The 26,939-nt window shown below is 43.1% G+C and overlaps 2 protein-coding genes across 5 annotated transcripts in view; both read right to left on the reverse strand.

Annotated features, from left to right (window-relative positions):
- RBM22 (RNA binding motif protein 22) overlaps nucleotides 1-25,138 on the reverse strand; it is a 42,539-nt gene extending 17,401 nt beyond the window's left edge. Inside the window, exons 1-4 of one of the 4 annotated variants that reach the window (XM_068112283.2) lie at nucleotides 25,036-25,121; nucleotides 12,541-12,594; nucleotides 10,200-10,349; nucleotides 1,788-1,817 (exon numbers count right to left, since the gene is read on the reverse strand). In XM_068112283.2, the coding sequence (XP_067968384.1) occupies nucleotides 1,788-1,817; nucleotides 10,200-10,223 (54 nt within the window). In that variant the 5' untranslated portion in view covers nucleotides 10,224-10,349; nucleotides 12,541-12,594; nucleotides 25,036-25,121. Of the gene's footprint in view, nucleotides 1-1,787; nucleotides 1,818-10,199; nucleotides 10,350-12,540; nucleotides 12,595-17,706; nucleotides 17,814-25,035 lie in introns of those variants that run through there. The other 3 variants (XM_068112281.2, XM_068112285.2, XM_068112282.2) reach the window with 3 other exon arrangements.
- On the reverse strand, nucleotides 4,440-5,127 carry LOC144889109 (uncharacterized). The gene is made up of 2 exons (XM_078768993.1): nucleotides 4,599-5,127; nucleotides 4,440-4,464 (listed from the first exon to the last, which is right to left on the reverse strand). Exons 1-2 carry the CDS (start codon nucleotides 5,125-5,127, stop codon nucleotides 4,457-4,459), a joined length of 537 nt encoding a protein of 178 aa, XP_078625119.1. The 3' UTR covers nucleotides 4,440-4,456.
- Nucleotides 25,139-26,939: the final 1,801 nt, after the last annotated feature.

Raw genomic sequence — 26,939 nt, forward strand, 5'->3', positions numbered from 1 at the left:
GAGGGACGAGGGTACTCAGTTCCCAATCCACTGGAATGCGGCCTTCTTTCACCACCAGATTACAGATCTCTGTCATTCTCTTCACACCCCAACTTCCTGCTGCCTTCAACATATCTCCCACAACTCCCGTCGGCCCTCCCGCTTTTCTACTCTTCATTATTCATTATTACTTCATAAGAATATTACTTCATCATAAGATCCCTGGTGTTGGGCTAGCGGCTAGGGTGCCGGCTTAGGATCCTAGGATCCTGGGTTCGAATCTCGGTCGATCACCGAATTAATGCCAGGGGGGTTGACTCAGCCTGTCATCCTTCCGAGGTCGGCTAATTGAGTACCAGTTCACTGGTAATTCCCTGTTTGTCGTTGAAGGCGGCAAAAAGGGTTGGCGTCAGGAAGGGCATCCGGCCGTAAAACATTGCTTCAAAAAGGGGACCAAAAAACAACAACTACCACGGTCCCCGAAAAGGCCAACCCCCGCTTTGCGGGGAAAAATGGCCTCTAAACGGTGGTTTTTATTATTCATTATTACTTCATTATTATATTACTTCATTATTACTTCAAATACTGCCTCAATCGGATGAGCTAAATAGTATTCCCATCTGAACCCCTGGCTCATGATGTGGGAAACATAAGTTCAAATCCCACATGCGTTTTTCTCTATAAATATCTAGCAATTCATAATAAAGTACACTGATGTCGAACATCCAACTTACATTGTCTGACGAAGGCTCATTATGGCGTACAAGCGCTATCATGAGCCTTTGATCAATGTTTAAAAGGAAGATAAAACAATAAAACAAAGGAGATTATAAAATAATTAAACATTTAAATAAGGAACAATTGGTGCTAATGCCACATCATTTGTATTCACTGCCAAACACGTATGTGACAGAGTTGATCACAGAGTCCATTAAAGTCAAAAAAAGGTGACTATTAATTTAAAAGGCTTTAACTTGCTCTAAAAGGGCTTCTTCTTATTTGTATCCAGAGTCAAGGCTCGTGGAAGTGCCAGAAAACTGAAAGGAATAGGACATAAAGGAACAGTAAAGGTACAGTAAAGGTACTGGTGTTGGGCTAGCGGCTAGGGTGCCGGCTTAGGATCCTAGGATCCTGGATCCTAGGATCCTGGATCCTAGTAAAGTAAAGGAACAGTAAAGGAACAGTAAAAGGAACAGTAAAGAGAGAGTGGAGGTGGGGGGAGGGGGAGAGGAGAGGATGACACCAACAGCGGGTTTGAAGGATAAGATAAAGGGAGACTTAGACAAGCAATGGATGTGGGGAGGAATGGGGGGCAGGAAAGATGCATGGGGTGGACAGGATGGATACAGAAGGAAACTCTCAGGAAGGAAAAACGGGAAATTTGGAAGGAGGTGGGATTGTGGGTTGGGAGGCGGGGATTAATGAGGGTAGAAAAAAAATCATGGTTTTCGATAAATATGGCAATGTTGAATATAGAAACCCTAAACAAAAGCCTTAATTTACCTTTATAGACCAGCAAATCACCCAATTCACATTAACCTTCACTCTCTCAATTTTCAATGGAAGTGGTCTTTATGAACAATTTTTTTTAACTAAACTTGATTGAAAATAAGAAACAATTAAAGCTCATGCTGTCAGCACACAGCACTTGCAAATTTCCAGACAAATTGAACATACAAATGGCCGATCGGTGGCTCTTTTGGCTATTTCTAAATACCCCATGCATTGAGCACTGAAGAGGAAGCTGCAGCAATGGATGATGCCATTTATTTATTGGGATCAAAGGATGGGAAAATAGGAGAGTTCACCTTGCATTCTTTTCCATACCGTTCCTTCGTCTGGAAAGCAAACCAAAGTCATCAGGCAAATGAGGAAAAATTACAATACCATCAGCTCCATAAAATAAAAACTCACGAATCACGAAACCAATACAATCTCCCCAATGCCCAAAAACTAATGGGATAGTCCCATCTTATCTCGAAAATCATGTCAAACTAGAATAGCTGCTGTGGACCTTTTGTATCAGTGGTAAAGTTGCAAAGGCAATATGCAATATCTATGAAATCTAGCAATCAAAATGCAAGTACTGGATTAACAGATTCTAAATTGACAAAACTAGGCCGTGGCCCTGACCATTTATCACACAGTTTTGAGACTCAATGGTCTCCCATTGAGTCTTTGAGACCCAGGTAATCCAGGGACTACCTGGATTCACCCAACATTGCTTCATATTTTTCCATGCAATGTAAATCCACTTGTTGCCACAAGCAAAAGTTGCTCAAACAAGAGTTTTGACTTGTATCCTCACACCAATTAATCTCGTCTCGACCAATCAGATTTTCATAGAGTGGGCGTGCTAACATAGATAGCTCATTATAATACGTAAAAATGCAATATGGCGACCACCAGTGAAGAGCGAATAGACTATGAATACTCTCAAAACCTGATTTGTTACCTCCACCACCAAAGGTGGATGTAGGTTATGTATTCACCCCTGTTGTCTGTTTGTCTGTCCGTCTGTGTGCAGGATATCTCAAAAAGTTATTGACAAATTCGGATGAAACCTGGTGGACAGGTTGGGTGTGTGATAAGGACAAATTGATTCGATTTTGGTGAGGACCGAAATCCGGATAGTAGAATTTTTAAAGTAATTCTTCACAATCTATAGGTCAGTCCAAAAACGACAATTGGGATTTTCTGTGAGAATTTCACGATATTTCAAAAAATTGCGGAAGGGTTCTGCCAAACCTTGGTGGATGAGTGGGTAGGTGACCAGAACAAGCCGATTCGATTTTGGTTCAGGTCAGGATGCAGATCTAGCCTATCAGTGGGATACAAAACGTAAACTGTTCGGCCAGGTAGAGGTATATATATGCTCTGTTGAGGGCCGTTCTAATTCCAAAAGGTGGGTTTAAACAAATGGTTCATGTCCGTCTGTGATCGTCATTTTATGATCTAGAAACAACTTATTTAAATGCAATGTTATATTTTGAACATGAATCAGAAGATAAGTAGGAAGACAAGTTTGACATTTTACCATACACTGTCTCTGCATTCATCTTGATCACAAATGTGCAGAAAGTAGGGAGATAATATTGTCTGCCTGCCTGGCAGTCAAACAAAAAACGTACTGTTTATAACCCTCTGTTAGTGCGGCGGGGCTTTGAACATTGTTAGTAATAGACAGGTGGAATGAATGAAAATGAATGAATGAATGATCGTTTTAAGGCCATTTTCCCCGCTGGAGCGGGGGTTAGCCTTGCCGGCCCCATGACAATCATGGTTCCCTGTTTGAGGCAATGTTTTTATGGCCGGATGCCCTTCCTGACGCCAACCCTTGGTCGCCTCTTACGATGCGCAGGGATACGGTGTACCTATTCTAAATCGGGGTACACACCATGATCATTCATCCCAGCAGTATAGAAAAAAAAAAGCTGGTACTCAATTTGCTGACCTCGGAAGGATGACAGGCTGAGTCAACCCCCCTGGCGTTAATTCAGCGATCGACCGGGATTCGAACCCAGGATCCTAGGATCCCATGCCTGCACCCTAACCGCTAAGCCAACACCAGGCTGGAGATATAAGGAATTATAACACCCCAAGGCATTTTTTGTTACAAGTCATCTTATCATCTTTTCAAGACAATTCGGGTATGATGAATTCAAAAATCGCTGTTACCAACAAATCTTTTGTCACGAAGGGCCCAAAATGGCGTATCAAAGATGGCCACCCAAAACACCTTTTTTCGGAGATAAGTCCTGAATACAATTGAATCTGTCGCTCTCATCGTATTTGGACTTATTTCAATTCTGCTAAGAATAGAGCGGGAGAACAAATATACAATCACCAGACTACAAAAGAGTGAAATTACACATTTGAACGTCTTTATTTACACCAAAATTAAGCCTCTCTGGCATGGGATGTGGTCCATACAAGTAGTGTCCATATTGCAGCACCATGAAGGACTATAATGACACACATTTTCACTCTGTTGATATACGTCTAAATATTGGGCAAAATTGGGTTTAGAAGATGTTGTATTGTGATTTGTCATATCTCAAAAGTTGAATATACTGCCAACAAGCAGTTCTTTAATCTTCACGCTATCTGCAATTGCATGTCCAGGCAATACTATTAAATTACTGTGCACCATTGTCTTCCTGCAGTTGTCATTGTTCACTGTGATTGCATGTAGCAAGTCTACGTCAACAGCTATTTACCTCTCTGTTCAGACAATTACAACAAAAACGGCATCCCGATGATTATAAATAATGATGTAATTTACAAAAAAAATAATTTACAGCCCAGGTTGATCTCTATTTAGGATTCAGATATTTAACTCGCACCACCGGGTAACAAAGGTCAGATCCACGACAGCAGTTTCCTTCCAATATCCTCGTAATACCTTGCGATTCCGCATACTCACTTATCTCTAATATTCATGCACATGAAATCCGGCTCTTCAGTGCCTGTACACTTACATGCCTGCATACAGAAAACATTGGATTTTCGGCACTTGCACCGCATCGTTTTACAACCAGTTTTGCATTGGCATGCCAGCATCTCCATGCAGCCGTCTGGGATAGCACTGAGCTTAGTCAGAATAGGTGTGTGTTTACCTTCTCCATCCGATGTCCATCCATTGTCCCTCGGCAACGGAAGGATGGGTTGTGCGCAGTTTGCGCGTTTCCAGACCAAGCTCTGGTAGTTTGCCCTCATTATGTGGTACTTCAAGGCATCACTCGTTGGTGGCAATGCTTCCGGTTTCTTTGTCGTGGAGAAAAGTAGACAGCGAGCCTGGTTTCCTGTATCCACAGAGTTTGGCACATTGTACGCTTTGCACAGAAATTTCTCAGCAGAGGCGATGGCGTCCGGTGTGAGGACGTCTACCCCAATGCCGCGGAGAAGTTCATGGTGTTCTTTAAACACCGTCCATAGTGTCTTCTTTGTGTGACCAGATATAAATGATGTCGTGTCACAGCCAGTCAGTGCGTGGAACGATAGGAGATTCTGTGTCCAGCCTGGGTTAAGCTTAGCACGCACCTTTTGTATAGGAAGGAATTTGCGCTTTTTGGAGGTACCCGCTTCCAGCCATAGCTCATGGCAGGTGATCTCATCGACATGTGCTATTAACAACAAAAAAAACATCGGTGTCCCTAGCCCTTACTACAATGGTGTTGGCATTACTGTTTATTGCATGAAGAACTAGGCGGGTGTCTGCTTCTTCGTGTGTTGCTTCCAGTGTCCAAGCATAATGAAGAACTGTTACTTCTAACCATACGTTGGTCAGAAAATCCACCACCGACAACAACAGTCTTGTCAGCCGGAGCTTGTCTGATCAATTCCTTGGACAGCAGCATCGCCAGGTCTGCCTTGTTCTCTGGCAGGGCTGTAAAATTGGTCCAGTTAACTGTTAGGGGTACGTCTCGGCTTTCAATAATGTGACGAATGGGACGAGTTGTCTTGGTCCTTCTTTGACGTGTTGAAGCCTTGATGGAATCATCTCTGTATCTGTCAAACACGATGTCAACCCTATCGTACCTCACACTTGCTGATTTAACCCTGGTAACAAAATTGTCTGCCAAGTCTCCAAACGTCTTACATTCCGGTGGCTTACCCAATGCGATTACCAGAGCTTGGCCATCTATGAGGAGACATGAATCCTGGGGAATTATTGTTGACGGGCATTCGATACCAGCAGTTAGACATTCAAGAAGGATGGCCTTGGACCCAGTCCTCAGGGAACCATTTGTTTCAGCAAGTGAAATTGGTACTGGCATCAGCTCATGTTGAAGAACAGTGGCCAGATCAACTTCTCTACCAGCTGCATATGCAGCAATCAAACGTTGATGGATGTTTCGATCAACTTTCATGACTTCATGTTGGTCTTTGCCTTTGCTGTCTTTTCGGACACCATACACGTTGCTGAATGTTGGAGCTTTATTTTTTCGGATTGGATCATAAATTTTTTTTGTAGCAGTGCCCCCATCATCTTGTGTTTTTTTAATTAGCCTCTGCTCAACGAAAATGTCCAACTGTTCCTGGCCCAATTCTGCCGCTTTGAGAAGTGAATCCTGGATGTCTTCTGTGACCAAATCATTCGTGGCTATGCTTTGCAGGACATCGTGCATGTCATAAACGGAGAAGACATGGAACCTCTTCAAGACGAAGAGAAGGTTGTCTTCTACCTTGTTGTCTTCTGTCTGTCTACCTGAGGTCTCTTCATTGTGAACAGGACTATCCTCTCTCATTCCAAACATTACTCGTGCATCAGCCGAAATCTGAGATCTTAAATTGTACGAGAGACTCCATCTTGCTAAAGCAGTGAGGGTTCGTGTGATACCTATTATGCCACCGCCTCTTTTCCCAGTCCCGTTGAGCCATTCCTGGGCCTGGTCAGGATCAACTTGGTTGAACTTTCGTGTTGATCGCTTGACAACAAAATCTCCTTGTTTGAAGAGACAAACGATCTCGGGTGGGAGCTGGTGCATCTCGGTAATGTATATGGGCCCCCATCGAGAGTAGTTGTGATGATCGTACCTCATGAAGAAAGGAACCATGCGTGTGAATGAGTGCACATGTAGATCCCATTGGCCTTCTTGTTGTGCCCGTGTGAACATAAGTAAAACAGTGATCATCTCCATATAATTCCACCAGTAGTGGAGATTAGGATTGGTACATAGGGTATCTTTGATGAACATTGTCATGGCTCTATGGAAGCCGTCGGTTTGAGCAAGCTTCACATACTCCTCGGCATCAGCGTTTGGCATCGACATAATTTGCACATACACCTCCGGGTCATGTTCCTTGGCATGCTCGATGAATTGTGGCAACAATATCCTCCACAACGCTTGGAATGTTGTTTTATGAGCACGCATTGCTTTATTGTAGTTATGATATGAAGTGCTAACGTCACCGTCATTCAAGTAGATGTAGATATCAACATTCGTTTAGTATATATGACAGATCATGGCACAGCTAAACAAGTGTGTAGAAGTAGAACATTTCAGCTTACAGTCATCCATATGCCTTGATCACATAATTGATTCCCACAAGCTTTATCGTGTACCACGTCATGATGTCATTTAATCAGGTTTAATCAATAAAATTGTGCCAACCATGCAATGATACGGTAGTTGTATTATTTATTATCCTCGTACAGCTCATAACAATATATATTTTTTACGTTTATTGACGTTTAGGGCTGCCTGGATTCAGCTTTGGGGTGATCGCCAATGTACAGGTGTTAATCAGATATTACATTTTGCTGATTTATATATCATCCTTTAATTACCGATTTTTGGTAAATTAGGTCGAAAAGACTTTCTGGTAACAAGCATATTCAGATTCAGCACCTTCAAAATATCCTAAAACACCTTTTTACCAGCTTGTAACAAAAAATGCTCGAAAAAATTTTTCTAGAGGCTTTTTCGGAATTTTCCACCTGTCTATAACATGCAAAAGGGATTTGAGATACCCCGCCGCACTAACAGAGAGTTAAGGATGTTATAATGCATACAAACAAGCACGAATAACTAATGTAACGTGTTACATTGGGTGATGCAATAGACAGTGGGTAAAACGGTGGTAAAACCCAGAATCGATGTATTCATACGCCTTTAACTGTGACTAACTGCGACGTAAACTGTTCAGCCTGGCGGAGGTGTGCCATTCCAGTAGTTTATGTTGTAGGTTTTCTGAGACAGGCAGCTAAGATGACAGCATAGTAAAGCATTCTAATTAACATCAGAGGGAAGGACTGTGTGGCACTTTATGTGAAATACCATAAAACTTGCTAACAAGATTATACCTGCTTCATCCATCATAAAACAGATGAATTGTGAGTATTGGCCAAGATGTTTTTGTTAGCATACTCCTCCAGATACTTCATGCATACAAGACATATCATCCTGTGCAAGTGTGCCACAAAAGGTAAAATGGAAAAAGCCATCCTAGTTTAGCTTCTGAGAAATTATTTCCTTTCCTAGAGTCCTGCAACAACCGGTGCTTCATATGAAAGTCATTTGGTATTTTCTGTGAGAATTTGCTGGAGGCGAGGGTCATATATCAGCATGAGGTGTTCCGTTTAACCAAACGTTGAGCCATGTTTGTAGAGACAATTAAAGAACATGATGGATTTGATGCATCAGCATTCAAGTGAGTTGAAGCCTTCTTGTATAAATATTGCTTGAAATTGTAGAGGATCATTCATGTGTACAGGATAATGTTTTATGATGTATCCATAACATTCCCCCATTTGTGTCATTTTAGGACAGGAAGACTGAAGGAATGACTCCAAACCAAGTATCCTCCATTTTGTTATTCCACCGCCCATCAAAGCATTACACCAGTGAGCTGGTCTTTGTTGAGAACATCTCTGTTGGTTCTTTGGTGGAGAAGGTCCATATCTCTAGCTCAGAAACTGAAACTGAACACAGAGAAAGCAAGACTGAGGGCACATCTGTTAAACATACACCAGGAATTAATCTACTCTGGTAACAGCATAAGATTCGCTGAGAACCTTTGAGAACTTCCATGTCATCAACTCCACAGTTATGACGATTATTTGGAGGTGAGCAGAAACTTCCAAAGGAACGGAAAAGTCTCGGTGATCAATACTTGCACCAAGTCCAGACACTGGTGTTTCCATGATCCTTCCTTACCACGCAAACAAAGTCAGATTATCAATATCACATGGATCTCATGTCAGAATGTAAAAAGCCTCACTGGGCATTCATGTGTTCAGCAGATGTGACACAACCATTGCTTTTCATGGCAAAGGGAAGACTCGCCCATTCTGCTTGGCAAGAGAGCGACATCTTCCAAGATTGTTTATCCACCTTAGTCAATAGTTCGGCATCACCATCGTGGGCCACTTAGCATGGAAGATTACACACAAAGACATATGTATTACGGGGAAGATTTAGGGCTGTAAGGAGATGGGGGTGGAGGCAAGAAAGACAGGGCATAGATACAGACACTTGGGCGGGGAGTGGGGGGAGTGTCTAGATCCTTCCAAATATGCACCCGATACATTTTGTTATTTACAGTAATTATATCAGCAAACACATTCTAACCTAACATATACTATGAAATAACTATTCTCATATATCCCCCATTTTACCCCCTACACCTGATCCATGAGTATAAAGGCAGATAGCTATGCTAACATCTCCTTGCCACTCCTCCACAACTGCAATTTCAAGCACCACTGCACCATAGATGGCTCCTACTTGTTACTGGCACTTCAAAGTATTAGTGCACGAAGAAGGCTTCAAGGTCAGGCATTTGCCTTAGCAAGAACACCAGCACCAAATGGTGAGAACAACAGATAATAATTGACCCGCAAAGCATATTCGTCGCCCAAGGCAAGTAATTATATTCATGACTCGTTTAACAGCCAAGGGAAATACTCAACTCACTAACATGGAACTCGCTAATAGTTTCCATGGAAACAGAATGCTCAAGCACATTAAAATTTAGATGAAAAAATGTCCACATTATTTTGCAATTCACCAAATACCTGAATCTGGAGTCTTTTTATATATATATATTTTTGCTTGCTTGTTGGTGTTTCACTCACATCAACATGATAAGCTACCTTTGGAAATCGTTTGAGCAAATTTAAATTGCAGACAAGATGGATCATCAGAACTTTAAACTTTAAATGAAGTGCAAGAAAAATTTAAGAAGACAATTGTCAGATGATACCATCCACTGGTCAAACTCTGCGTAATGAATGATAGCTGTGCTCGCCTCTGAAAAAGTCTAATCTGGTTTTCATATCTGTAGAAATAGGATAAATCTATAAAATGTCATCCTGATGCTTCACAGGTAGGGTTGCTGTTGCTGCCTCATAATGTTGCATAATCACAGGTAGGCATCATAATGTTGCTGTCATTGTTAATTTTCCCAATTATGTTGCAGACTGACCCATTGGTCCATGGTAGGTGATGGAGTGGCAGAGGGCAAACTCAGCAGTTGGACTTTGCCGAGATATCTAGGGTAGGAATTTGGAAATTAGCCAGGGTGCCAGCGATCATTTGCCTACTCTTTGTGGAAAGATACTGGAGTATATTTCATGTCCACCACCAATGCAAGCATTTGGGGCCCCAGCTTAACATCCCATCTGAAACATGCCAGTGCCATATCAGTCCCACAGTTTATATTAGGATCGAGAATCAAACCCAGAATCGACAGAACAATGGCCTGTGCATTACCTCTGTGCCATCCTTTTGCACCATCGTGAAGCATGCTGTCCTTAAGAAGGGGCATTAAGTCGGCTGTCTCATCCACAAGCATTTGCTGGTGAATGTATGTACACGGTTGCGTTCTTGTACCTTGGCCAAATTTGAAATTCCTCCCGTAATCTATGGGGTTACATCATTAGGGGTAGAGCAGTATCTCTGCACTGATGCAACGAGCAGATAAATGTTTTTTAATTCCACACCATGTTAAAAATACATTTGCTCTATTAGATTGCTTTTTGTATGCAACTAAAATCATGCAATGCAATAGCAACCAGCCGTATAATGGAGAGTTGTTTAATACCAACAGTCGACAAGATGTGACTAACATTATCTGGGAACATTTCTTCTGATTTGATAATGTACAAGGTTTGACATTCTCACTACCAGCTGACCACAAATAAACATCGCATGGTGGCAATAGCCCACTCTGGCATAACATGAGTGAAGCCACATGACCCAAGATGTTTGTCTGTGGGTGTGTCATCATTTTTCTCAGAGATGACCAAACGGATCTTCACCAAATTTGCAGGGATTCATCAGTGGGTGTCGGGGAGTGTTTATTTCGGTGAAAATTGTATTTTGAAAATGAAAAAAAAAAGTTACTTTTTTTAAAATCACTCTATAAGTGTCTAAGCCTTTGTCGCTCTGTGAAAGGTGATATTAACCAATTCCTGACCCCCATTCCTTGGTGGAATGGAGAGGCCGGGGAAGACCGAGAAAGACTTGGCTTAAGGTGGTGGAAGAAAAATGTGGGCAATGGGGTTAACAAGGGGAGATGCAGAAAATAGGGCAAAATTGAGAAGATTGTCATGGGGCCCGCAAGGCTAACCCCCGCTCGAGCAGGGAAAATGGCCTTAAAATGCCTGTTGTATTCCTTAATGGGTGTAGGAAAGTGTTTTAGGCACCCACAAAAAAATAGAAGAAAAACAAAACCTGATTTCTTCAAAATGCCTACTTGGATTAAAACAGCATCGGGCAATGCTGGGTTCCCCTGCTAGTCCTTAAAGAAAAAAAATAACTGGATGGTATTCATAGAATACTTACCCTGCACAGTCAACTTAGTGCAAGCCAACACTTTTGTTTTTGAAGGGTTTTTTTTTTCTTTGATCCAATATGATTGCCAGACCATGTGAGCGATTACATCATAAATTTATATTCTCCAATATAATTGTTGTGTAGATCACGCTCAATAAATTTCTAACTGCTCAGACTAAGCGTTGTCCCTGTCAAATTATGACGTCATAATTACGGCACCAATGACGTCATTGTTAACATCACCTATTCCCCATGTGGAGTTCTTTACAATGAGCCACGTTTCTATTTTTTCCATGGAGCGGTTTTGGAGATATACAGGTGCAACGTTTTTGTTTTTTCCAAGATGGCACCTGTACCACGTGACCTACGACGTCATAATTATCATTAAAATAATCTACAGGAGGAGGCGCTCCTATGGTGAAAATTTTATGTCAATTGGGCCAATAATTGCAGAGAAACAAATTCATACTGATCGAATCAAGCGTTGTACTTGTCGAATTATGACGACATAATTAAGGTACCGGTGACATCATCATTATCATATCTTATTCCCCAAGGGGAGTACTTGACAATGAGCCATGTTTCAATTTTGTCCATTGAGAAGTTTGGGAGATATAGAGGTGTAACGTTTTTCGATTTTTCCAAGATGGCGCCTTACCACGTGAGCTGTGACGTGATAATTATCATTAAAGAAATATATAAGAGCAGCTCCTCATATGGGTGCAAATTTCGTGTCCGTCGGACGAAGAGTTGCAGAGGAAATTTCTTTTTTCATATTGATGAAAGCGTTGTACTTGTCGAATTATGACGTCATAATTAAGGCACCAATGACATCATCATCAACATATCTTATTCCCCATGGGGATACTTGACAATGAGCCTTGTTTCAACTTTTTTCCATTGAGCTGTTTGGGAGATATCGAGGTGTAACGTTTTTCCAAGATGGCGTCCGTACCATGTGACCTATGATGTCATAATTATGAATAAAAATATTCCACAGGTGAAGGCACTCCTTTGGTAAAATTTTGTGTCAATCGGACCAACGGTTGCCGAGAAAATGAATTTTTAAAATGCAGACGCCTCACGTACGCCACATGTACGCATACAACCGAATGCCTAACCCTGATTTTCACTTCGCGAGCACAGGGTGACAATAATAATAATAATAATAATAATAATAATAATAATAGTAATAATAATAAACAATGCAATGAATATCCCAATGCTGCTGGTTTTCAGCCTCAAGAGAAAGTGTAGAAAGCAGAATAAAAGTTACCATACGGATGTAAGGATTTTCACCAAGGCATGTCTGGCAAAGTATCGGGAATTCCTGTAAACAGCAAAGGTGAACAATCAATGCTCAGAGAGAAAACAAAGTAACATAGCAGCAATGATAACGCATCAAAAACCATCATCACCAAGATTAGTGAGAGGGATCAAGTTAGAGATCAAAATGGAACCAGTCTAAATCATAGCTTCAAAGCTCAGCGAAAGTCTACCGAACAATGCATGAACGCGTCATCATCTTCAGGCAAAACAAGCAATAAAATTTACCGCCGATATCCAATATTTCACAATTCCTACGCACACACCAGACAGCCAATCGTGCGTACGATTACCCCAGTTAGTTCGGGGACTTGGAAAGAAAAGCATCCAGACAATGGTCAAACTATTTACGTCTATACTGACAAATAACCAGTATCGATGTAAATTGAGGGATAAATCACAGGTAGCAGTTCTTAAAGCTTAGATTGTTGTGAAAATGTATTGGCACTGACAATTGAACGCGTGATTGGAGGAAGAAAAATAAAAGAATGATTTGTTGCCCTCATCGAGAGGATTTCAGGTTTATTGCGTGTGGGCCAATGTTTTTGTCACTTTCCCTCAAACACATTACACAATGAAACTTTCACAGGCTCTGAATTTCCACTTTCTAGACAAGATTGCATCACGTATGCTTCACATCAACTACACATTGCATCATTGGGTGAAATGTGTGGATTGCATCACCAATACATTGGATCAGCAAAATTAGAGATTCGATTTCAAACTACAATCTTCTTCAAAGCTACAAATGAGCACTTTATGGAATTGTTATTTTCCACTATTAGTCCGCTGCATGTCTGCTCGGTCGGCGGCACTAATATAATTGGTAACCATTGAGGTTAAAAAAAACACCTCACCAATAATTGGTAACCATCGAGGTTAAAAAAAACTCACCTCACCAATAATTGGTAACCATCGAGGTTAAAAAAAACTCACCTCACCAATAATTGGTAACCATTGAGGTTTAAAAAACTCACCTCACCAATAATTGGTAACCATTGAGGTTAAAAAAAACACCTCACCAATAATTGGTAACCATTGAGGTTTAAAAAACTCACCTCACCAATAATTGGTAATCATTGAGGTTTAAAAAAAACTCTCAACTCACCAATAATTGGTAACCATTGAGGTTTAAAAAAACTCACCTCACCAATAATTGGTAACCATCGAGGTTAAAAAAAACTCACCTCACCAATAATTGGTAACCATTGAGGTTAAAAAAAACACCTTACCAATAATTGGTAACCATCGAGGTTAAAAAAAACTCACCTCACCAATAATTGGTAACCATTGAGATTTAAAAAAAACTCACCTCACCAATAATTGGTAACCATTGAGGTTTAAAAAACTCACCTCACCAATAATTGGTAACCATTGAGGTTTAAAAAACTCACCTCACCAATAATTGGTAATCATTGAGGTTTAAAAAAAACTCTCAACTCACCAATAATTGGTTACCATTGAGGTTTAAAAAAACTCACCTCACCAATAATTGGTAACGATTGAGGTTAAAAAAACACCTCACCAATAATTGGTAACCATTGAGGTTAAAAAAAACTCACCTCACCAATAATTGGTAACCATTGACATAACAAAAAACCTCACCAATAATTGGTAACCATTGAGATAACAAAAGCTCACCACCAATAATTGGTAACCATTGAGATAACAAAAACTCACCTCACCAATAATTGGTAACCATTGAGATAACAAAAACTTCTCTTCACCAATAATTGGTAACCATTGAGATTTAAAAAACTCTTCACCAATAATTGGTAACCATTGAGATAACAAAAACTCTCTTTCACCAATAGTTGGTAACCATTGAGATTTAAAAAAAACACCTCACCAATAATTGGTAACCATTGAGATTAAAAAAACTCTTCACCAATAATTGGTAACCATTGAGATAACAAAAACTCTCACCAATAGTTGGTAACCATTGAGATAATAAAAAAAACACCTCACCAATAATTGGTAACCATTGAGATAACAAAAACTTCTCTTCACCAATAATTGGTAACCATTGAGATTTAAAAAACTCTCTTCACCAATAATTGGTAACCATTAAGATAACAAAAACTCTTTCACCAATAGTTGGTAACCATTGAGATTTAAAAAAACACCTCACCAATAATTGGTAACCATTGAGATTTAAAAAACTCTCTTCACCAATAATTGGTAACCATTGAGATAACAAAAACTCTCTTCACCAATAATTGGTAACCATTCTCTCTCACCAATAGTTGGTAACCATTCAGATAACAAAAACTCTCTCTCACCAATAGTTGGTAACCAAGTTGAGATAACAAAAACTCTCTTCACCAATAATTGGTAACCATTGAGATAACAAAAACTCTCTCACCAATAGTTGGTAACCATTGAGATAACAAAAACTCTCTCTCACCAATAGTTGGTAACCATTGAGAAAACAAAAACTCTCTCTTCACCAATAATTGGTAACCATTGAGAAAACAAAAACTCTCTCGCACCAATAGTTGGTAACCATTGAGGTTAAAAAAAACTCACATCACCAATAATTGGTAACCATTGAGGTAAAAAAAAAAAACTCACCTCACCAATAATTGGTAACCATCAAGGTTAAAAAAAACTCACCTCACCAATAATTGGTAACCATTGAGGTTAAAAAAACTCACCTCACCAATAATTGGTAACCATCGAGGTTAAAAAAAAACACCTCACCAATAATTGGTAACCATTGAGGTTAAAAAAAACTCACCTCACCAATAATTGGTAACCATTGAGGTAAAAAAAAAAAACTCACCTCACCAATAATTGGTAACCATTGAGGTTAAAAAAACTCACCTCACCAATAATTGGTAACCATTGACATAAAAAACACCTCACCAATAATTGGTAACCATTGAGATAACAAAAACTCACCTCACCAATAATTGGTAACCATTGAGATAACAAAAACACCTCACCAATAATTGGTAACCATTGAGATTTAAAAAAAACTCACTTCACCAATAATTGGATCAGCAAAATTAGAGATTCGATTTCAAACTACAATCTTCTTCAAAGCTACAAATGAGCACTTTATGGAATTGTTATTTTCCGCTGCATGTCTGCTCGGTCGGCGGCACTAATAATTGGTAACCATTGAGGTTAAAAAAAACTCTCAACTCACCAATAATTGGTAACCATTGAGGTTAAAAAAAACTCACCTCACCAATAATTGGTAACCATTGAGGTTAAAAAAAACTCACATCACCAATAATTGGTAACCATTGAGGTTAAAAAAAACTCACCTCACCAATAATTGGTAACCATTGAGATAACAAAAACACCTCACCAATAATTGGTAACCATTGAGATTTAAAAAAAACTCACTTCACCAATAATTGGTAACCATTGAGATAACAAAAACTCACCTCACCAATAATTGGTAACCATTGACATAAAAAACACCTCACCAATAATTGGTAACCATTGAGATTTAAAAAAAACTCACTTCACCAATAATTGGATCAGCAAAATTAGAGATTCGATTTCAAACTACAATCTTCTTCAAAGCTACAAATGAGCACTTTATGGAATTGTTATTTTCCGCTGCATGTCTGCTCGGTCGGCGGCACTAATAATTGGTAACCATTGAGGTTAAAAAAAACTCTCAACTCACCAATAATTGGTAACCATTGAGGTTAAAAAAAACTCACCTCACCAATAATTGGTAACCATTGAGGTTAAAAAAAACTCACATCACCAATAATTGGTAACCATTGAGGTTAAAAAAAACTCACCTCACCAATAATTGGTAACCATTGAGGTTTAAAAAAACTCTCAACTCACCAATAATTGGTAACCATTGAGGTTAAAAAAAACTCACCTCACCAATAATTGGTAACCATTGAGGTTTAAAAAAACTCTCAACTCACCAATAATTGGTAACCATTGAGGTTAAAAAAAACTCACCTCACCAATAATTGGTAACCATTGAGATAACAAAAACTTTCTTCACCAATAATTGGTAACCATTGAGATAACAAAAACTCTCTTCACCAATAATTGGTAACCATTGAGATAACAAAAACTTTCTTCACCAATAATTGGTAACCATTGAGATAACAAAAACTTTTTTCACCAATAATTGGTAACCATTGAGATAACAAAAACTCTCTTCACCAATAATTGGTAACCATTGAGATAACAAAAACTTTCTTCACCAATAATTGGTAACCATTGAGGTTAAAAAAAAAAAAAAAAGGAAAACTCTTCTCAAGTCATTGAGGTAAAAAATCTCTCTTCCTCCAAGAATAAAGCTGCATAAAGCAACCAAGAAAAGCTACATAAGGTAATCCCTTTGCCGTTTTAAACTCTACCTGGATTTCTCTAAAGCTGTAGACATTCACAGTATATACATATGAATCCCATTGCTACATGCCAGCTGAGCCGCCACACCAGTTTCGTCACTTGTTGGCGAGTCATCAGCGACAGGGTCGCCAAAAACGCACCACCGAAACTCCCAAGCATGTCCCATGTCAGCATCTTTCTATGACAGGAAGAGCATAGGCGATCATTTATTGAAATCCTAGCCACCTGGGGTAATTGATTAGGTGAGAGCTTATTGGTTATTCTCTCCAATTATGGGTGAGAGATGTGATTGGATCTTGTTATTTACATGTTAACTGCTATTGGCATTGCACGTGGTACATGTACAAACCATGAAGGACACAATTGAGCTGCAGTACAAAGATAGGTGCCGAGTAAAGCGAACGTGTAAGTAACTGGAAGGTAAATGGTGTGCCAATATGTGACAAGGAAATGGTAGGTGATGGACTAGAGTGGGAAAAAACACATAATAACAACTGATGCTCTCCTCTGCCCAGCCCTCCTCCCCCCCACAGATCTACCGACGTCGCTGGTTCTCTACTGTTTTGTGCTTGTATCCTTTCCTCTCTGCCCCCCACTCTTGTCTCCCGCTCCCCTTATTGTATGTTTTATGTGTCCGTGCATGTTTTCGTGTTTAGTGTGTTACCTCTTACACGAGCCTCGACTCTGTATACAAAAAAAATACTGGATAACAAGTTACTTTGAAATAAATGAGCAAACATTCGCAAAGCACAAATAGATTTTTTATAAACGAACTCACATATCATCTGACTCTCTTGCGTTTCAACAGAGCAGCGAGTGTTCTATTTGTCGCTGCTTACATGACATGGCTCAAAATAGCCATGACAGTCTGGATGACTGTACATGCTGGAATGACAGCACCAGGGTATACTATCCTCGTTGGGACAAACATGGCAAAAAGTCTATAAAAAGCAGAATTATGCAGCACACACATGCACACCCTTTATGCAATAATTGTGCTTTGCCAGCAAGAAGCTGCGGCCAGTTTTATACACGAATGACGACCTTCACGGATAACTGCTGGGCATTAATTTGACGTTAATTCACCCTCAACTCCCAAAACAAATTGCCATTGCTGCTCGATGCAAATTAGTGGAACAGTATCCATTGGGATAGTCAGGGTGGTTTTGTGTATGACCAATCCAGTGCAATGATAGATTATTAGAGAGAGAGTGAGAGAGTGAGAGAGCGAGTGAGGGACAGAGGGGGGGGAGAGAGAGAGAGAGGATGAGTGAAAGGGAGAGAGGATGAGTGAAAGGGAGAGAGGATGAGTGAAAGGGAGAGAGGATGAGTGAAAGGGAGAGAGGATGAGTGAAAGGGAGAGAGGATGAGTGAAAGGGAGAGAGGGTGAGTGGAGGGGAGAGAGGGAGAGTGGAGGGGATGGAGAGTGCAGGGGAGGGAGGGAGAGTGGAGGGAAGAGAGGGAGAGTGGAAGGGAGAGAGGGATAGTGGAGGGGAGAGTGCAGGGGAGAAAGGAAAAGGGGAGGGGAGAGAGGGAAAGTGGAGGGGACAGAGGGGGAGTGGACGGGAGAGAGGGGGAGTGGACGGGAGAGAGGATGTGCGAAAGGGACAGAGGATGAGTGAAAGGGAGAGAGGATGAGTGAAAGGGAGAGAGGATGAGTGGACGGGAGAGAGGATGAGTGGAGGGTAGAGAGGGAGAGTGAAAGGAAGAGAGGATGAGTGAAAGGGAGAGAGGATGAGTGAAAGGGAGAGAGGATGAGTGGAGGGTAGAGAGGATGAGTGGAGGGTAGAGAGGGAGAGTGGAGAAAGGGAAAGCAAGAGAGGAGGAAGGGAGAGAGGAGGAAAGGAGATGGAGAAAGGAGAGGGGAGAAGAAAGGAGAGGGTGGGAATGAAGAGGGAGAGAGAGGAGTGAGAGGCAAAAAGGAGTGAGAGGCAGAAAGGAGAGGGGGAGGGGAGGGGAGGAGAAAGGAGAGAGGGATGGAAAGGAGAGGGATGGAAAGGAGAGGGATGGAAAGGAGAGGGATGAGAAAGGAGAGCAGGGGAAAGGAGAGGGGGGAAAGGAGAGGGAGGGAAAGGAGAGGGGGGAAAGGAGAGGGAGGGAAAGGAGAGGGAGGTAAAGGAGAGGGAGGTAAAGGAGAGGTCGGAGAAAGGAAAGGGAGGGGAAAGGAGACGGAGGAGACAGGAGAGGGAGAGAGAGAGGAGTGAGAGGCAAAAAGGAGTGAGAGGCAGAAAGGAGAGGTGGAGGGGAAAGGAGAGGGGGAGGGGAAAGGAGAGGGGGAGGGGAAAGGAGAGGGGGAGGGGAAAGGAGAGGGGGAGGGGAAAGGAGAGGGGGAGGGGAAAGGAGAGGGGGAGGGGAAAGGAGAGGGGGAGGGGAAAGGAGAGGGGGAGGGGAAAGGAGAGGGGGAGGGGAAAGGAGAGGGGGAGGGGAAAGGAGAGGGGGAGGGGAAAGGAGAGGGGGAGGGGAAAGGAGAGGAGGGGAAAGGAGAGGAGAGGAAAGGAGAGGTAGAGGGGAAAGGAGAAGGGGAGGGGAAAGGAGAAGGGGAGGGGAAAGGAGAGGTAGAAGGGAAAGGAGAAGGGGAGGGGAAAGGAGAGAGGGAGGGGAAAGGAGAGAGGGAGGGGAAAGGAGAGAGGGAGGGGAAAGGAGAGGGGAGGAGGGAGGAGGGAGGATTACACCTTGCTGGTGTAATGCTGGTACAATGCTAGTGCCTTGCTCATGCAAAGCTGGTACAATGCTAGTGCCTTGCTCATGCAAAGCTGGTACAATGCTAGAGCCTTGCTGGTGTAATGCTGCTGCAAAGCTGGTACAATGCTAGTGCCTTGCTGGTGTAATGCTGGTGTAATGCTGGTACAATGCTAGTGCCTTGCTGGTGCAAAGCTGGTACAATGCTAGTGCCTTGCTCATGCAAAGCTGGTACAATGCTAGTGCCTTGCTGGTGTAATGCTGGTGCAATGCTGGTACAATGCTGGTAAAATGCTAGTGCCATGCTGGTGTAATGGTGGTACAATGCTGGTGCAATGCTGGTGCAATGCTGGTGCAATGCTGGTGCAATGCTGGTACAATGCTAGTGCCTTGCTGGTGTAATGCTGGTGTAATGCTGGTACAATGCTAGTGCCTTGCTGGTGCAAAGCTGGTACAATGCTAGTGCCTTGCTGGTGCAAAGCTGGTACAATGCTAGTGCCTTGCTCATGCAAAGCTGGTACAATGCTATTGCCTTGCTGGTGTAATGCTGCTGTAATGCTGGTACAATGCGAGTGCCTTGCTGGTGCAAAGCTGGTACAATGCTAGTGCCTTGCTCATGCAAACCTGGTACAATGCTAGTGCCTTGCTGGTGTAATGCTGGTGCAATGCTGGTACAATGCTGGTAAAATGCTTGTGCCTTGCTGGTGTAATGGTGGTGCAATGCTGGTACAATGCTGGTGCAATGCTGGTGTAATGCTGGTGTAATGCTGGTGCAAACGTGGTACAATGCGAGTGCCTTGCTGGTGTAATGCTGGTGCAATGCTGGTACAATGCTAGTGCCTTGCTCATGCAAAGCTGGTACAATGCTATTGCCTTGCTGGTGTAATGCTGGTGTAATGCTGGTACAATGCTAGTGCCTTGCTGGTGCAAAGCTGGTACAATGCCATTGCCTTGCTGGTGTAATGCTGGTGTAATGCTGGTACAATGCTAGTGCCTTGCTGGTGCAAAGCTGGTACAATGCTAGTGCCTTGCTCATGCAAAGCTGGTACAATGCTAGTGCCTTGCTGGTGTAATGCTGGTGCAATGCTGGTAAAATGCTAGTGCCTTGCTGGTGTAATGGTGGTGCAATGCTGGCACAATGCTGGTGCAATGCTGGTGTAATGCTGGTGCAAAGGTGGTACAATGCGAGTGCCTTGCTGGTGTAATGGTGGTGTAATGCTGGTGTAATGCTGGTGACTTGCTGGTGTAATGCTGGTGACTTGCTGGTGTAATGCTGGTGACTTGCTGATGTAATGCTGGTACAATGCTCGTGCCTTGCTGGTGTAATGCTGGTGCCTTGCTGGTGTAATGCTGGTGAAATGCTGGTGTAATGCTGGTGCCTTGCTGGTGCCTTGCTGGTGCAATGCTGATGTAATGCTGGTGCCTTGCTGGTGACTTGGTGGTGTAATGCTGGTGACTTGGTGGTGTAATGCACGTGCTTTGCTGGTGTAATGCTGGTGACTTGGTGGCGTAATGCTCGTGACTTGGTGGTGCAATGCTAGTGCCTTGGTGGTGTAATGCTGGTGCCTTGGTGGCGTAATGCTCGTGACTTGGTGGCGTAATGCTCGTGTCTTGGTGGCGTAATGCTAGTGCCTTGGTGGCGTAATGCTTGTGCCTTGGTGGCGTAATGCCGTGACTTGGTGGTGTAATGCCCGTGACTTGGTGGTGTAATGCTAGTGCCTTGGTTGGTGTTAATGCTCGTGTCTTGGTGGCGTAATGCTAGTGCCTTGGTGGCGTAATGCTTGTGCCTTGGTGGCGTAATGCCCGTGACTTGGTGGTGTAATGCTCGTGCCTTGGTGGTGTAATGCTCGTGACTTGGTGGTGTAAATGTTAGTGCCTTGGACGCTTAATGCTAGTGCCTTGGTGGCGTGATGCTCGTGACGTGGTGGCGTGATGCTCGTGACTTGGTGGCGTAATGCTCGTGACTTGGTGGCGTAATGCTCGTGACTTGGGTGGCGTAATGCTAGTCCCTTGGTGGCGTAATTCCAGTGCCTTGGTGGCATAAAGCTCGTGACTTGGTGGCGTAATGCTCGTGACTTGGTGGCGTCATGCTCGTGCCTTGGTGGCGTAATACTAGTGCCTTGGTGGTGTAATGCTCGTGACTGGGTGGTGTAATGCTAGTGCCTTGGTGGTGTAATGCTCGTGACTTGGTGGCGTAATGCTCTGTGACTTGGTGGTGTAATGTTAGTGCCTTGGACGCTTAATGCTAGTGCCTTGGTGGCGTGATGCTCAATGACGTGGTGGCGTGATGCTCGTGACTTGGTGGCGTAATGCTCGTGACTTGGTGGTGTAATGCTCGTGACTTGGTGGCGTAGTGCTAGTGCCTTGGTGGCGTAATGCTCGTGACTTGGTGGCGTAATGCTCGTGACTTGGTGGCGTAATGCTCGTGACTTGGTGGCGTCATGCTCGTGCCTTGGTGGCATAATGCTAGTGCCTTGGTGGTGTAATGCTCGTGACTTGGTGGTGTAATGCTAGTGCCTTGGTGGCGTAATGCTCGTGACTTGGTGGCGTAATGCTCGTGACGGTGGCGTAATGCTCGTGCCTTGGTGGCGTAATGCTCGTGACCTGGTGGCGTAATGCTCGTGACTGGTGGCGTAATGCTCGTGACTTGGTGGCGTAATGCTCGTGACTTGGTGGCGTAATGCTAGTGCCTTGGTGCGTAATGCTAGTGCCTTGGTGGCGTAATGCTAGTGCCTTGGTGGCGTAATGCTCGTGACTTGGTGGCGTAATGCGAGTGCCTTGGTGGCGTAATGCTAGTGCCTTGGTGATGTAATGCTCGTGACTTGGTGGTGTAATGGTAGTGCCTTGGTGGCGTAATGCTCGTGACTTGGTGGCATAATGCTCGTGCCTTTGTGGCGTAATGCTCGTGCCTTGGTGGCGTAATGCTCGTGACCTGGTGGCGTAATGCTCGTGACCTGGTGGCGTAGTGCTAGTGCCTTGGTGGCGTAATGCTCGTGACTTGGTGGCGTAATGCTCGTGACTTGGTGGCGTAATGCTCGTGACTTGGTGGCGTAATGCTCGTGACTTGGTGGCGTCATGCTCGTGCCTTGGTGGCGTAACGCTAGTGTCTTGGTGGCGTAATGCGCGTGACTTGGTGGCGTAATGCTCGTGACTTGGTGGCGTAATGCTCGTGACTTGGTGGCGTAATGCTCGTGACTTGGTGGCGTAATGCTCGTGACTTGGTGGCGTAATGCTCGTGACTTGGTGGCGTAATGCTCGTGACTTGGTGGCGTAATGCTCGTGACTTGGTGGTGTAATGCAAGTGCCATGCTGGTGCAATGCAAGTGCCATGCTGGTGTAATGCTAGTGCCGTGATGGTGCAATGCAAGTGCCGTGATGGTGCAATGCAAGTGCCTTGCTGGTGCAATGCAAGTGCCATGCTGGTGCAATGCAAGTGCCTTGCTGGTGCAATGCCAGTGCCATGCTGGTGCAATGCAAGTGCCGTGATGGTGCAATGCAAGTGCCTTGCTGGTGCAATGCAAGTGCCATGCTGGTGCAATGCAAGTGCCTTGCTGGTGCAATGCCGGTGCCATGCTGGTGCAATGCAAGTGCCTTGCTGGTGCAATGCAAGTGCCATGCTGGTGCAATGCCAGTGCCATGCTGGTGCAATGCAAGTGCCTTGCTGGTGCAATGCCAGTGCCTTGCTGGTGCAATGCCAGTGCCTTGCTGGTGTTATTGGATGACATTAGGATACTTGCAGCAATGTATACAATTTTGATTTATACTGAAATCTGAGTGACAGGGGGAAGTGTTCCCAAGACATACGAGATAACCAATCTTCTTCTTTAAAGGCCATATTTATTCCCAAGTTATTGTGGGGTTGGCCAGGGGAAGCTTGGCCGAAGTCTTTCACGAACGGTTGGCGATGTCTGACGTTTGACTAAGGTCACGGAATGAATCTGTAATTCAGTCATGACGTCGGCGATAACTCACCTACTCTTCACGAAAGACACTGTATGATCTTGATGACACAGGGATGACAGTTTATCGCTGGGTCAAGATTAAAAACCAGGTTACACAACTTATCCACTCGTCATTTCATTTTGGTGTTTCATATGCAGGGTGACTGATGTATCAACGTGTATCATATGTCTCAATGTGTGCATCATCCATTGCAAGGACGTTCAGTGGAGGACCCATCTGCCATCACCGGCTGTTTTTGGTGGACGCTAAAGATCCCATGGTGTCCTTCGTGCAAAGCAAGCCGGTGCTCTGCCCGAAGCCAGGTTCAATACTGCAGTTTATTGGCAAGTGGTTATGATGGGTGGTTTGCCATTGCCTCCCCAGCAGTAGTTCGGGCAGGAGGTTGTAATGTGTTCAGGGTGCCAGTGACAGCTTGCCTCCTCTTCGCGAAGGACACTGTGGGGATCTTTAACGACCACCTATTATTCCCAAGTTCTTGTGGAGGGGTGCAATGCCACCTGCTATTCCGAAGTTCTTGTGGGGGGGGGGGGGGGGGGGGGTGAAATGCCAACTATTATTCCCAAGCTCTTGTGGGGGGGGGGGGTGCAATGCAACTTATTATTCCCAAGTTCTTGTGGCGGGGGGGGGGGGGGGGGGTTCAATGGCAACTATTATTCCCAAGTTATTGTGTGTGTGTGTGTGTGTGTGTGTGTGTGTGTGTGTGTGTGTGTGTGTGTGTGTGTGTGTGTGTGTGTGAGGGTGGGGCGAGCGCAATGCCACCTATTATTCTTGCCAGCAGATGGGATGACAGATTAACGTCCGTCCGAGGGATGGAACACACGTAAATGAATCACCCTGCCTGTGAAACACCAGCATGACAGTTTATAGCTGGGTGGGGTACCTCTAGGCCCAAGAAGATAAACTGGGTCACGAACACCAATGGGAAAGCCACATCAAGTCGAGATAACAGGTGACATCAACCTTCATACCAATGAACACTGCAATAAAGAGCGCCACGACTTAAAAGGTCCAGGAAGGCAGAACACCAAGTCCTGAATGAAGCATCCCCGATGCGCAGAGCACAGCGACATCTCCAGACCGAGATAGCTTCTGGGATCTCCAGACGATCAATGAGTGAGCTCCGAGTAGCTCGTCACGAAGCGACACAAAAACGTGACGTCAACACAAGCTCCGCCACACGTCGACGTGCGTGACACCGTCGCTCGTCAGGACCCAAACGTCGCTTTAAATACAAATAGTAATATTTCTGGCGAAATCTTACACTGCTTCGATTATGCAAACAGCGATAGGTTCGTGAAGATGCTGCCAAGCTGTTGACGGCTTTGCCTTAAGGGACTAGACTAGGCGCACTTTGTCTAGGCCTCATTCATTAAGCGACGCTACGTGAACCTCAGACGGTTCTTCCGGACACGAATTCCGATTGCCGTTTCTATTGTCCGGCGGCATAAAGGCAAAATGATCTCACCGCGTCTTCCCAATTCTGCCGGTTGTAAGTGTTGGAACTTAAGGACATCGCCATGTTGGAGGCCTTAACGCTTCCTCTCGCACGCTAGGGGACGGACTCGATTGGCGAAAAGCAGGTCACGTGTTAAACAAGCAGCCAATTGTAATCACACCGTGTGACGTCACGGCGAGGCTTCACCAATTGAAATTTTATGGCCGATTCAAGGGTAATGGGAAGTGCATTTGGGAACGGGGGTTGATCGCCGCAAATGCGAGGAGGAAGATTTTAGCGAAGTTAAAATATATATTTACAGTACAATATTTTGATGTATTTACTTGTAACTAACTGGAATATGCATGGGTATTGGGAAAGTTTTTAGCCTGAGATAGAAAACAACACCATTTGCATTCATAATGTTCTTTTTTTTTTAACACTGTCCTGTTTAAGTTTAACTTGAAGTGCAATCAATGCATTTGTTGCTGCGCTGCTGTAGCATATCAGCATCATATCTGATAGCTATGCGGCATGATTGCCTTGAAGTCATCCTGCTTTTCAAGAAACTGCTCGATCGCTGCGATCACATTCATCAGCAATCGGCAACATGCCACATCATCATTCATCAGCACAGGAGAATCATCATCATCAGCATCATAACTGCATAGCATCAGCATCACTATCATATCATCAGTATCATCATAATCAGCATCGTATCTGCATAGCAGCAGCATCACTATCATATCATCATCATCAGCATCATATCTACATAGCATCAGCATCACTATCATATCATCAGTATCATCATAATCAGCATCGTATCTGCATAGCAGCAGCATCACTATCATATCATCATCATCAGCATCATATCTACATAGCATCAGCATCACTATCATATCATCATTATCATCATAATCAGCATCATATCTGCATAGCATCAGCATCACTATCATCAGTATCATCATAATCAGCATCATATCTGCATAGCATCAGCATCACTATCATATCATCATTATCATCATCATCAGCATCATATCTGCATAGCATCAGCATCACTATCGTATCATCAGTATCATCATAATCAGCATCATATCTGCATAGCATCAGCATCATATCTGCATCGAATCAGCATCACTATCGTATCATAATCATAATATCCGGATCTGGATTCAGATCTTCACAAAAATCGAATCAATTCGTCCATGTCACACTCCCAATCTGTCCACCAAGTTTTGTCCAAATCCGTCAATAACTTTTTGAGATATCCAGCTCACAGACAGAAAGACAAGCAGACCGACGGACAAACAAGAAGATGTCATGCAGAGCACCATACTTGCAAAATCCACCCCTCCACCCCAACAACGGTTGCCATTGATTCATCAAATTGTCTATTTCTTCAAGATTAAAATTTACGATCTTGATCAAGGCTTGCATCAATAGGATGAAAAGTGACGATTTTTCAGACTAAAATTGATGATTTTATAAATTTGACCTTGAGTTGACCTCTGACCTTTGACCTTAAATAGTTGTTTTCCCAAATCAGCAATACACTATGTAATTGCTGTTTAATTTTCAAGTTAGTAAGGATTAAAATTGATGATTTTTCAGATAAAAATTGATGATTTTGCAGATGAAAATTTATGATTTTAGAGGTTTGACCTGGAGTTTACCTTTGACCTTTTGACCATAAAATAGTTGGTTTCCCAAATCAGCAATACACTATGTAATTGCTGTTTAATTTTTTAAGTAATAAGGATTAAAATTGATGATTTTTCAGATGAATATTGATGATTTTTCAGATGAAAATTGATGATTTTAGAGGTTTGACCTGGAGTTGACTTTGACCTTTTGACCTTAAAAATAGTTGGTTTCCCAATTCAGTGAGGCATTGTGCAATTGCTATATAATTTTAAAGTCAATCAGATGAAAAT

Source organism: Myxine glutinosa, unplaced genomic scaffold (assembly GCF_964187855.1).
Source record: "Myxine glutinosa unplaced genomic scaffold, kmMyxGlut1.1 SCAFFOLD_827, whole genome shotgun sequence".
Lineage (NCBI taxonomy): Eukaryota > Metazoa > Chordata > Myxini > Myxiniformes > Myxinidae > Myxine > Myxine glutinosa.

Bases quoted from the DNA above. Each gene is read 5' to 3' on its own strand.
- LOC144889109 (XM_078768993.1), bottom strand. From the start codon at position 5,127: ATGTTTTTTTTGTTGTTAATAGCACATGTCGATGAGATCACCTGCCAT.